The sequence below is a fragment of the Poecilia latipinna genome, unplaced genomic scaffold (assembly GCF_001443285.1).
Source record: "Poecilia latipinna isolate Pla-1442-1.1 unplaced genomic scaffold, P_latipinna-1.0 Scaffold1677, whole genome shotgun sequence".
Taxonomy (NCBI): domain Eukaryota; kingdom Metazoa; phylum Chordata; class Actinopteri; order Cyprinodontiformes; family Poeciliidae; genus Poecilia; species Poecilia latipinna.
The window spans coordinates 3,420-17,166 of NW_015114293.1; the positions used below are offsets into that span (position 1 = coordinate 3,420).

The 13,747-nt window shown below is 39.2% G+C and overlaps 1 protein-coding gene across 1 annotated transcript; it reads left to right on the forward strand.

The window, feature by feature from the left end:
• The first annotated feature begins 914 nt into the window (after positions 1-914).
• On the forward strand, positions 915-12,553 carry LOC106964471 (neurofilament medium polypeptide). Its single transcript, XM_015060017.1, has 5 exons — positions 915-1,121; positions 1,767-1,908; positions 7,664-8,250; positions 9,405-9,546; positions 11,032-12,553. Exons 1-5 carry the CDS (start codon positions 981-983, stop codon positions 11,709-11,711), a joined length of 1,692 nt encoding a protein of 563 aa, XP_014915503.1. The 5' UTR covers positions 915-980; the 3' UTR covers positions 11,712-12,553.
• The last annotated feature ends 1,194 nt before the right edge of the window (positions 12,554-13,747 follow it).

Genomic DNA, 13,747 nt, shown 5'->3' on the forward strand with positions numbered 1-13,747 from the left:
TGAACCATCACGAAAGAGGAAGGCTCTTGTTGTCTCACTGCACCCCAAGAGATGCATAACCGAAAAAACCGTTTCTGTCTGGTTTTGAACCAGAGACCTTTTGCATGTAAAGCAAACGTGACAACCACTACACTACAGGAACTGAACTTCTCTGCTTTGTTTCAGTTTAAGGTTGCAAAGTTGATGATGTGAGATGCAATGCATGAAAATTTCAACTGAGGTTTGCACTCAGATGCCTGGATTCAGAGTACAGACCATGACATCACAGAACCCATGTTGACCTTTAGTAAACACCTGTGATGAATAGAACATGCAAAATTTGTTTCTGTCTGGTTTCAAACCAGAGACCTTTTACATGTGAAGCAAACGTGATAACCACTACACTACAGAAACTCATGCTCTTTCCACTGTTCCTGGTAGATGATCCACATTTTGTTAGAGACTGATAACGATGGGCATAAAACAAATTCAAATACTTACAGATCCTCTCAGAGAGCACAGTAACTTGGTGAACAAACTGTCAAACTTATACTTGTGCCTAATTTCACATTACAGTCCATAAACTAAGCCTGGGATCAAAAAATGTATTGAAGATGTCATTAGCAGAGACAAAAGGTTCTACAGAGACTTGAACTCAGATCGCTGCAGTCCAGAGTGCTAAACATTGGTATTGTTTTGTAGAGCGCAAAGACTTAAAGAAGAAGAGATTCAATTATTTCTTCCGCACTATTTTTATTAGCATTTTATTAAGCCAATTGTTGAAAAGTTAGCAAACTTGTAACACTCATCTGCAGTAACATTTACAAATATCTAAATGAGATGTATTTATAAAACATAACTCCAGATACTTTTGGATGACTGTGTCGTTCCATTGCTGGAGGGTTTTTTCTGCTCTGCTCCATGTTTATCCTGCTGCGTTCTCCTCCTCCCCCTGCTGCTCCCAGGTAGGAGACCCCTTGTCTTACCACAGAGAGTCGTGGATGATGGAGAAGGACGAGAAGCTGCAGACGGTGCCCGTTCTCCACATGCAGGGCAACGCTCTGGTCAGGCAGAAACAATTCAGAGAGGCTGCCAGCAAGTACAAGGAAGCCGTCCTGCTGCTAAAAACAGTGCAGTCCAGGGTGAGTAAAGGATGGGGATAAATCACGGTTAGACATGTCCTTTCTGTCTTTTAACACTTTCATGAATGTTGAAGCACAGCAACCCTAGCTGACCTCTATCCCATTTGGTCAGCTGGTTTTATTGCTGCACAATGGCTGCTGGAAAAGACAAGTGTTTTGTTGTTGACTTACCATTCAGAAACCACTTGCTGCATTGTTGTTGGTTGTGCAGGAGGCTCCACTTTTGCTTTTCAAAGATATACGGTTGTATAATTGTGAATCTGTTTGCAGCCATTTTCACGTGCGACTGTAAATGTAGAGTTGGGGGGAGTGGCCAGCAGCAGACTATTTGGCTTTAAAGTGACAGGAAAAATACCTAATTCTGAAAGTAGATCAAAATGAAATTTCATTACCTAAGAATGATTTTGAACTAAAAATGTAATTTTGTAGACCTACTCTAACCTGGAAGGAAGCATCATGGGTCACTTTCTGGAGATGTTTTTGCTTTGGTCACCGTTTCAAATCCTTCTGTTGTTTGAATCAGTGAAAAAAACCCACCAGACAAATCAAGTTCAAGTAAATTATTCATCTTTACGAGGAACTGCAGAGTGACAGCAGCACCATGGCCATGTCCTGTTTTCTTTCTCCCGTCTCTGCATGTGTTAGGAGATGCCAGGTGATGTAGACTACATTAACTTGGGGCGAATGATTGTCCCCCTGGAGCTGAACTACTGCCAGTGTATGTTGGAGCTGGAGGAGTACTACGAAGTCATAGAGCACACGACGGAGCTGCTGGAGAAACACAAAGGTAACAACAAAGGACAGAGGAAATACCGCTGCAAGGTTCATGTTAGGAAATGTGGGAATCACAAATTTATCTCTTCCAGGAAGAAATGACATAATGTAATCTGTCTTTTCTTCCATCTTCGTTTTTCTTTTTTTTTTTTTTCCTGCGTCACCAAGCTCCACACTCCCACATCTGTGTCGCTGTACCTCTGAGGTTAGCAGCTGCATCGGAGGCTCCTCGGTTAATCTTGTGCATTGAGGTGGTTTAACAGTGTGAGGTTATTATTCACTCCAGAGATGTGAACCAGCAAATCTCACCATATGCTTGCTGTCCTCTAAGCTGAAGGCTACTGATGTGCTCAAAAAAACAAAGAAAATACAATTTCTTATCGGAGTTCCTTTGGTGTTTTAACGTTCAAACATAGTTTAAGGCCTCTTTTTAATGTTTATTAACCACTTAAAGTCAACTGTAATGAAGTTGTGACTGAAACACTGTTTCTGGATCTGAATTACAGAAATGTTGACATTTTGAAGCAGATTTTCTCAGTATTGTTTAACATGACAGCCTTTCCTAGTAATGACCTTCACTAGGGTTTTATTTTCTGCATGTTACCCAAGTTTATATTTATTGATTTAAATACAATAACAAGATCTCTGCACATTTGACTGCCCTGTTTTAAATATAAACATTTCATTGGAAGAAGCTCTCCAGTGCAAAAAAATAGAAATGACATTGACGTTTATTATTATTATAAAGTCCACTGTTACCAAAAAGGGCTCAAAGTGTATTATGCACCAATCCTCGAGGCAAAAAAAGAAGAAATTATAAAAATGCAAAGGCTTTTGAGACTCAGTAATGTAACTACACTAATGTCATTATGTATGCCATAATTGATTATCCTATTACAGTTGACACTTGTCAAGATGTGGAGATTGTTGTGCAGCAAGTGAGCTGTAAGCACTGAAACTCGTCAAGCTTGGTGATCTTTGTGCTTTTGACAGAAACTGAGATGTGACCAGCAGGTCAGGATTAGTTTTAATGAATTAGAGAATAACGCTTTGACTGGAGCGTTAGGTAGCTGGCACCTGCTAATCGTGGTGCAAGAGAAGTCGATATAGAAACCAATAACAGGGTCGTTACAGGTTCACTGGTGCAGAAAATCTGGTCTGTATGAAAGAATCTGTGAAAAACATGAATCCTGTTAGTTTCAGTAGACGAACTGTAGCGTAAATGAACCACACTGACTTTCATGGTTTTGAACTGTGGGAGGAAGCTGGAGTATCCAGAGAGAACCCAAACCTGCACAGGGAGAACATGCAGAAAGACATTGGCTGCATAGCAGCAACTTGGTAGCACTGTTGCCAAGTGTCAGATATAACGGAGAATTTAGTGTTCTTTAAGGTTGTTTTAGTTAATAAATGATCAGATTCTTAGTTTAAATCCACCTCAATTCCTGGAAAACGATTTTCTTTCATATGAAGGATCCATCAAACAAAGAGCCAGTCCAGACCTGCGTTAAGCTACTTCAGCTAAATTTTTTAAAATGTTTGACTTTCTGTGAGAAGCTGCAGGATTCTGCAGCTGTTCGTTGTGACAGAGTGCGTAGGAGGACATGAGGTTGACATTACCGCAGGTTTTACTGCTGGAGCAGAAATGGGAATTGCACTGTCACACTCATGGCTGGTCATATAAGCCGAGAGGAGCCTTGCAAGTTGGCACAGCCGCCACTTCAGAGCCTCACGAGTTTCCCCCTTTACCCTGAGACAGAATTTTATGCTTTTTTATGCTTACCCTGAGACAGTTTTATGCTTTTTTTGATTATTCTGTGTTAGTTAATGTACTTTGGTGCTCCCCTACTTTTACTGCATGTGATAATATTTTGGTATGAATGAAAATCGTAGGTTAAGTCAATAATTATGTACCAGACAATTGCAGTTATGGATAAGTGATCTTAAAGGCATGATTTTCACTTTTTCACACTTTCTCTTACTACTACCACAAACTTCTGCTTATTTTGTGGGATTTTATGTGACAGACCAAAACAAAGAAGTGCATAAAGGAAAAGGGTGCATGACTCTTTTTCAAATAAGTACTGAAAATGGTAGCATGCGTATATATATATTCAGCCCCACGAGTCAAAACTTTGCAGAACTATTTTTCGCTGCAAGTGAAAATCTTTTGGGATTTGTCTCCACCAGCTTTATTCATCTAAAGACTGAGATTTTTGCCCACTCTTTGATGCACTATAGCTTAAGCTGCTGTGAATATCAGCTTTCAAGTCTAGCCACAAATTCCCTTTTTGATTTGAGTCTGAACTTTGACTAGGCCAGTCCTACTTTGATCAGCTTTGATCTAAACCAATCATTGCAGCTGTGACTTTGTAACGAGCCGAGTCTTTTCTACACTTGGTTTATTCAGTAGTTTTCCTGGTGTTTGCTTTGTGTTATGGTTTTGTTGTGCTTTTAAGCTTTAAATAAGAACTAAATGTCTCTGTATTTATTCTGGGTTCATCCCTAAGTTGCCCAGGCTCACTGTCAACATGCAGCTGCACTCAACTGGTTTCCACTAGCTGCTTTTCCAGTAACCACAGAATTGTGCAAATTGAAATTAAGGAAACAAATTTGCTTCATATGAACATTTTTAAAAAAAACATGCCACAATGAGGTGATTCTTCAGCCATTTGGAAATGGATATATTTTGCAAAACTGAATTGGAAACCATTTTTTCACATCACAGAAGTCAACAGCTGGACGTTACTACTGGAGGAAACATCAAAGAAGCTGACAGGAAGTGGTAGGACGATAGTTTAGATTTTTTTTTTTCTGACAATCTGAAGCTGGCTCCACCAGACCTGTTTGTCATTGTCCTATGTTTATGGTATTTGTCCTAGAAGGTTTTTTTTTTCTACAGCCTCTAAATAGAAAAAATGTCCTATCTTTACATCCATCCTCCCGTGAACTTTGACCATCATTCCTGTCTCTGCTGAAGAACCATTTTCCTACAAAGTGTTGATTTAAAAACAGCAGGAAGGTGAAAGTGTGAGACATAGCACCGCAATAATAAGATTTAAACGTCTTAAGTAGGGTTGTGGAGACGTTTTAAGCTTGACCAGTGGAGTGTGAAACGCTCCCCTGTAAAGCACATTTCAACAGTAGCATCACATTTTATCAGGTCACAGCCCTGACTCAAATATAAGATAAATATTTTTAACCATTCTTTGTAAAATGGTTCAATCCAACTGGATGAAAAGTGTCAGAGCTACAGTTTTCAAGCCTTGGAACAGACTCTCATTTATATTTATAAAATGGACTTTGACTAGGCCATTCTAACACCTGATTATGTTGAGATCTAAACCATTTTTTGTGACTTTGGTTGCTTGTTCAGGATATTATTTCTTACTTCTAAAAATCTTACCAATTAGTTTTTGTCTAGTTTGTAGTGCAAATATCTTATTACACTTCAAATAAGACAAAACTAACTTGCAGTTAATTGTTCTGCTGGATACAGGAGCTTGTTTTAAATAAATATTTAGGGATGCATCGATACGAAATGTGGGCCGATATCTATATCCAGTACTAATATTTCTGTTACGACCTATAACCGATATTTACCAATACTATATATATTTCACTACCATTTCTGCACCTGTGGGAAAAGACAACAACCAGAAACAGATAAAAATAAATATTTGTTGTTCACATTGGCCCAGTTTTATTTATCGGACCGACATGTTATATTTCCCATCTATTCTCCTATGAACTCTGACCTGCATCCCATCATGCTTTTCTCTGTCAGAACAGTGTTTTCAGTCTGATGCGACCAGAGCATCTTCTGCATCCCCAGCACGCTTTACGTCAAACAGAACATTTTATATTTTTTCTTCTCTTCCATAAAATCAGATCTGTGTCATTTTTATTTTACTCCAAATACATACAAAACTTATAAAAATACAAACCCCAGTAAAACACACTGAAGTTTGTGGCTGTAACCTGACAAAATGTGATGCTACTGTTGAAATGTGCTTTACAGGGGAGCGTTTTCGCACTCCACTGGTCAAGCTTAAAACGTCTCTGCCGCTCCCCTTACGACGTTTAAATCTCATTATTGCGGTGTTATGTCTTCCTGCTGTTTCTCCAGCTCATTTTTGTCACTTTTCCGCAGCCTTTCATCGCCTCCTCATCCTCCTCTGAGTTGGTGCCGTGTTGTTGTTTCTCCTGTCGTCAGTGTCATGTTGTCTGCTGAATTTTAAGTCTCCCGTTTCATCCCCTCAGCGCAGCAGCTCTGTGGAAACGGCAGGCTCGCTGCAGTGTTTCTGCCATTGCCGGCGGCGACAGTGAAATCTGTTTAACTGTTGGCTGAATAAAAATTTAGCATAGACAGAAATTAAATGCTGAGGAACAGAAAAAGCATCGGTGAGTGAATCTAGCCCGAAGACAGAGGCACCGCCATGCGAGAACGCAGCGTTTCTTTACAAACTGGTGTTAAAAACTGATAATTTATTTTTATTGCATGATTAATGTAAATTACAAGCTTCTTGTCATCTTAGTTTAGTTAACGAAGAGTGAAAAAGTTAAATATGTTTCTGCAAACCTAAAAATATGTTCATGGTGCTTCTACATATTGCAGATTCTCTTTGTGTTTTTTTTTTCTACAGAAACAGAGCAAGAAATGTCTTTATTTTGTATTTCTGCAAATTCATGAAATAATATATTTATAAAATGCCGATTTAAAATTAATTGGACATTTTTAAAGACACAGAATTACAATTTTAATCCCTGATTTATTTTTAACATCCCTGCAAACTTTGGTCATAAGGAGGTTTTATAAGCACCATGTGATTCATTTCAAAACACCTGGAGTTACAAACTAACTGTGCTTTTAAATGATAATGAGAGACGATGAGTTCGTTATTCAATAACTAGTTTTTCCATTAATACTGAACCTCATTGTTTTAAACAGAATAAGAAAACAAAACAGGAGTTTTAAAAGATCGATCTCCTCCTCCTCTCTGAGCTACTACTGACGTCTAAAGAAAAACAACCAATCAGAGGCAGGAGGCGGGTCTTAGTGCTGTCAATCAAACTCATGTACTCTGTTAAATGAGTACAATGGTGGAGAAACAACTTACCATTACAGAAAAAACCCCGTAATCAGTGGCCAAGCTAACCAGCCTTATGGTGCGTTCACACCGAAAGTGTTTAGCACGTCACAAACATGTCCGACGCTTCAAGTTCGACCCGTGTGCAGTTTGAAGTCAGACCCTTGACATTTTGCTCTGAACATCCTGGATGTGAAACGCTTCAAATAGCCGCAGCCTTTGGCCACGCCGCCACAGAGACGAATGGAAACCTGACATGTCTGACGGTCAAAACACGTTTGTAGTGAACACACCATTAGCTACAGTAAAGGGGTATGAGCAGCGCTACATGGAGGGGTGATTGACAGCACTAAGACCTGGCCCCCCGACACCATTTGGTACCATTTTTTTTCACAGATTATCTGTCTTATATCTTAACAGCATAGTGAGTTTCAACATATATATATATATAAATTAGATACTGCAGCTTTAAAGTCATTTGTCAGAAACTTAAAAAGAGCTAAAATTATTTTGCCTGAATGACATGAACACCTAATTTCAGATAAATCCAATGTTGACACGTTAGAGATATAAGCTGAATCTGCATTTTGCAAACTCAGCATCTACAGAGCGTATTTCTACTTCCATATGAATACTAAAAACATGATTTAAACAACCGCTTGAATTCCTCCTTCTCAGACTGCGTGAAGGGCTACTACAAGCGGGCCAAGGCTCACGCCGCCGTGTGGAACGAGAAGGAGGCCAGGAGAGACTTCAGTACGGTGGCCCAGTTGGACATCTCTCTGGCTGCGCTGGTTCGCCGAGAGCTGAAGGAGCTGTCGGAGCGCATGAAGGAGAAGTACTGGGAGGAGAAGGAGCAGTACTGGAACATGCTGGAGAAAACGGAGGGCGCCAGTAAACAGGAGGAGGAAGAGCAACAAGATGAAGAGGAGCAGAAAGATGAAGGAGCAAAAAAGAAAGAAAGCGACATTGAAAGTGGCAAAGCAGGAGAGAAAACCGGTTCATCTGAGATGAGACGTGTTGAAGAAGCAGAATCTGGAGAAGAAGAGGTTCGGCCGTCTGAGGGAGCGAAGGAGGAAGAAAGCAGCCGTGCAGAGGAGCTGCAGGCCTGCGAAGAGATGGAGGGGAAGGACTGGCAGCAGATGTTACGGCTGGTCATGTTTCTGCAGAACGAGGGAAACTTCCTCATCAAAGAGCAACGCTTCCCAGACGCTTCCGCCAAGTTCAAGGAGGCTCTGGGATACGTGGACTTCTTACAAAACAAGGTATGGGACGAAATACTCTTAGATATTTCTCACTTTTTTATCACAAACTTCTGCTAGTTTTTTAACCACATAAATAAATGTGAACTGGAAGAAAAATAAGTTATTCTCATGTTTTTGCATGAAAATCTGAAAAGTGTAACTATTTAGGAAAAAACACATTTTAATGCTGTTATAACTGCAATACTTTTAGGGCTTATCTATCAGTTTTTAAAATATAAGGATAAATATTTTTAACTGTAATTTGGAAAATGGCTCAGTCCGATTGGATGGAGATCGTCAGAGCTGCAGTTTTCAAGTCCTGTAACAGACTCTCATTCATATTTATGTCTGGACTTTGACTAGGCCATTCTAACCCCTGAATATGACCTAAACCATTTCTTATGACTCTGCTTGCTTGTTCAGGAGATTATCATTCACTGCTAAAAACATCACCAAGTAATTTATAGTTCAAATATGTTATTACTGTTGAAATAAGACAAACTAACTTACAAGTAATTTTTCATAGCTGCTTGTTTTAAGTAAATTTTTCCTCAATGTTAATGAAAAAGTGCTGGTCCCACTGGCAGATTATGTCAGTTATTACAAGACATTTTATCATGTTGTAAGTGAAATAATCTGTCACTTTTCATCAATATCACTTCAAACAAGATCCTTTATCTTGTTGAAAAGTTGCTTGTAAGTTAGTTTTTTTTTTAAGTGTACTAAGATATTTGCACTAGAAACCAGACCAAAAATAGTGTTTAATGTTTTAGCAACTAGAGCCGCAATCTAATGGTTTCGCTCTCAGCATATTCAGGGGTTAAAGCCCAGACGCAGTTTTGTGTTTTTGCAGCGCACCATTTAAATTCATTTCAAGAACTAAAAGGTGGTTTAGAACATCTTGCAGCTTTGAAGAGCTTTCGATGATCTGCTCTGTCTGTTTTTGTACTGAAGAGCAGCCGAGCTAAAAATACCAGACATCCACAGAGACGTCTCTATCACAGCTCTCCTTCAGCAACTTTCTCCTGCAGCCCCCAAATGCTCCATCTTTATCTTCCCTTTACCTCACAGTCATCATCTTCATCACTCCTTTCCTATATTTGTTCACTTCCTCTTGTTTGGGTTTAATCTTTTCAACATTTCCTCTGCCGTACATCACCGCCTTTCGGCGGCAGGTGGATCAACACGGCGAGGACTGGGAGTCGCTGGAGAAAGTGCGCCTCCCGCTCAGCCTCAACCTGAGCCAGTGCATGCTGGAGCTGAAACAATACCAGGAGGTGGTGGAGCTGAACAGCCGGCTGCTGAAGACACACAGAGGTACGATTTGTTGGTGTGAAAAATCAAAGAGAGTTTGTCACACCTGGCAGGAAGCTGAGAACAAAAAATCCTACTTGATACAGAAATAGGAGCACAAGTTAAAAATATGAAGGTCTTCATCTCTTTGTTTACTGAGAAAATATAATTCAACATTCGGTGTCTCTCTTTGTTCCTCCGACACAAATCCATGGACATCACAGTCAGAGATGAATTTTCCTTTTGCTTCCTCTGTGATGAATTATTTACAGTTGAGGCCGATGTGAAGTTTCTGTTTTTATGTTTGTCTTTTCCCATCATTTGGTTTTCTCAGCATTCCTCAGACGTCTTCCTGTCACCAAACCTGCTGGTCGATTTAGACGCTTCCGCCTCAGTCAGCAAATTTATTGTGCTGGTTTTGAGTTTCATTTCTGCTGATTCACAGGACCATACAGCCATCCTTATGCCCTGTAAACTGTTTCATATTTTTTCTTTTCCAGTGTAGCCAGTTGCCTTTAGAGGTCGTCCGTCTGCTAAATGTTTGCTTCATTCAGTCTCAGGTTAAGTCCAGTTGATCTGTGAAGGACTCTGAGGTTTTCTGATTCTGCTGGAGCTCAAAGACTTGAAACTGGGGCAGAATGGACCATTTCATTCACATTGCACATTACTTAATACGTATTTTTGCATGTATTATTTTTTGTGTGCTCTATGTAAATGGGGCTACTGAAAAAGAAAAAAATTAACTTCTCAATTCTGACTTTAATCTCCGTCAGATTTCTTTTTTTGTCAGTGATCCTAATCCTCTTTCGTATTTTTTAATTGTCAGAAATTTTGAAATTAAGTTGACATATTTTCTAGGAATTTTTTTTACATTTTATAAGTTTGTGAAGTGGAACGTTTTTGACTTTTCAAGCTCAGAAATGTTCTTTTTCTTTCTTACAAACTTTCCGTTTTTAGAACTCAGACGTTTCCTTGCTTTTTCTAGAACATTTCTGAAAATCTAAAAAAATTCTTAGTTTTTGTCTCAAATTTTCAACTTCACAAACTCCTAAATTTCTTTGTTACAGAAAATTCCTGAGTTTTTGCTCTATATTTTCTATCTACAATGGCACAAATATGCCGTTGTATAATTGCACCTTTGGGGTAAATTAGGTTTTTTCAATTGTACCAAGTCATGCCAACGTGCTTGAACTCTGGTTGCTAGGTAACGGCCTGGGTTTTGCTGGGGTTGCTAGGTAACGGGCAGTACCTGCTGATTTTTGACGTTACATTCAGGTCACTTTCCAGACACCAAAAAACATTAATTTATCTCTAAGGAACATCTGGTGTTTTTATAACCACTTTGACAGTAGAAACCCAAATGAAAGCACAAAAACATGCAAAATGTGAATTTTATGTCTCCTTTCAAAGGATATAGATATAGTTTTGAACCATTCTCGTTTACTGTCTACTTCCTCCTCTCAGTACTTCTGTAATTTCCACTTATTTCTTCCCATTTCTACTCCAAAGGTAACTTTAAAGCGACGCACCAGAGGGCGCGGGCGCACGCCGCTTTGTGCAACGAGGATGAGGCTCGAAGAGACTTTGCCACGGTGGAGAAACTGGATCCAAAGCTTAAACCCTTTGTCCAAAAGGAGCTGAAGATATTAGGGGAAAACATCCGCAAAATGCACGCCGGCCAGAAGAAGAATTATTGGGAAACCACAAAGGAGAAGTGGGGTCCATTTGGAAGCAGGACCGAGGATGCAGTAAGAAAGAAAAACACAAACTCTGTCAAGAAAGCCACAGAAAAAAACACTGAGATGAACAAAAACACTGAAAGTCATGAAGTTGAAGAGCAGGAGAGCCCAGCAGAACACCGTCCTGTTGAGACTGAAGGAGCGGGCGACACAGAAACAGAAACAGATCCAGATTTGAAAGCAGAGCGTCGTGATAAAGAGCAAACGTGTGGGAGGACGAGTGAATTGGGGTCAGATAAAGAAAACCCAGCGAGGGTCGCGGCTCCTGAAGCAGATAATCACAAAACAGATAAAGATGGTGACCCTGCGTCCACCAGCTCAGATAATGTAGTGAGCAGGAGATCGCGGCACGATAAAGGCAAGAAGAAGAAGAAGGTCAAACGCCAATCAAGAAACGCAGCAAAAAGAACAAAGTCAGGGACAGGAAATGGAGACGGACCAATAAACTGACGGCAGCCTGTAGAGTCAAAATCAGAGGTAAAAAGCAATTATATAACAGAGCTGGAAGTGGAAAAACAAAGTCAGGAAATACTGATTTTACCACTTTAAAGCCAAATATAGACACCTAAATAAAATGAATATAAACAGCATGGCCTCATTCTGAGTTCAGTTGTTTTATTCAATCCTCAAAGGGCTTAGAGAAAACACACGCACACAGACGAGCAGTTTGCCAAATACAAAGTTTTATTTCTGTACACAAAGAGTAGAAAGCAGCCAGTAACCCACTTATTACAGTAAAAAGCCTCTCCTCAGAAAACCTCTCACACAGATTAAAAACTCCCAGGACAAAGTGTTGGACGGCAGCAGGAAATCAAAACCGTTAAACAATGGACTTCAAGGTGATTAATGAGGTATATTAGTGGTGAGTTAAACTGAAGAAGCCTCAGTTCACCCGCGTGAATCAGTGACTTTATGTGAGCAGAAACCTGCTGCATGTTAGACAACATACATGAAGGCTGAGCAAACATGTTCAGACATGAATGAACAGCGATGATGATGATGATGATGATGCATGTGAGCTTGTTTTTGTTTCTGTCATGCAACATGGAGCGTTAGTCGGCACGTTTGTAGAGGTGATACGGGTCAGATAAAAAATAATCATAATTATAAGTAAAAATGCAGCAGAGCCTTGTGTTTTTTCTAAAGTGGGGAAAGAAACATTATGCGTCTGTGGCATAATGCAGCTGCAACGCTAAAACTACCTGGTAACGGTTACCTGGTGGTTTTGGTTTAGTTTAAAATATCCTGAAATAAGACAAACTAACTTACAATAACTTTTCTAAGCCAATAATCACTTAAAGTATCAGTACTACTGGCAGATTATTTCACTTTCAACATGAGAAAATGTTTTATTAAAGGTGAAATAATCTGCCAGTGGAACTAGAAGTTCTTCATCAACATTAAGGAATTATTAGCTTAAAAAAAGTTCTTTAACTGGCTGAAAAGTTACTTGTAAGTTGGTTTTGTCTTATTTCAAGCCTAATAAAAGGTTTGTACTAGAAACTAGAACCAACAGGGGGATAGAAATAAGAAATGCCAAAGCTGCAACTGTTCCCGTTTGTTTATGTTAACTGTAGTAGGAAGTTAGAAAAGTTTGATGTGTTCCTTTTGCACTTTAAGGTTGAAATTTATATGCTATAAGGTTAGAAAAATAACCAAATTCCCCAAAGTTAAACTTTCAACTTAAAAAAAAAGAAGAAACAATCAAATCTAACAATTCACGATTTGTTCTGTTTTTCTGATATCAGGATCTGATTTGTTTGGACATGAAATGACGGTAACCAGAAGATCTTCCATCGCTGCACAATTCAAACTGAAACTCTAGTATTTTTTTTGTGTTTTTGAGTCGCAATAAAATACGTTTGCCTAGTAAAAAAGTTATATGGTGTTAGAAATACTGCCACCTGCAGGTGGGAGTTAGCATCACACAAACAACGTTTTTCACCATTTTGTTGGAAAATTTTCAGTAAACTCACAATTAAGCATTATTGCAAAGAGGGATCTGATGATTTTCCATGATAGCAGAATCTCAGAGAGACTAATGAAATTTGGCATTATACAGATTTAAAAACTGATTTGGTCTGATTGATGCAATAAAATGTAAGTACACAGCTGTTATGTTAAAGGTTTTATTTATGTGTCCCTCTGGAGTCCAAAGGGCCACATAAATAGCTATGGCGGGCCGGACTTGGCCCCCGGGCCATGAGTTTGACACATGTAGCACAGAGTCACAGAACAAAAGCAAAATATTTGAAAGCGACTCATGAGAAAAATAAATACAAAATAAATAAATAAAGACCTGTGATTAATTTATTTAATTCCAAATTAATTTTTTAAAATTAATTTAAGACATTTTCAGGCTTTGATTTTGGAAACATCCATTTAAATCTTTTTAAGGATGGGTGGACACCCTACATTGGCAGGATGGAGTGAGGTGAAGCGTCATTTCCACACCCACATTTCAACTTCCAGGCTAAATGGAACGC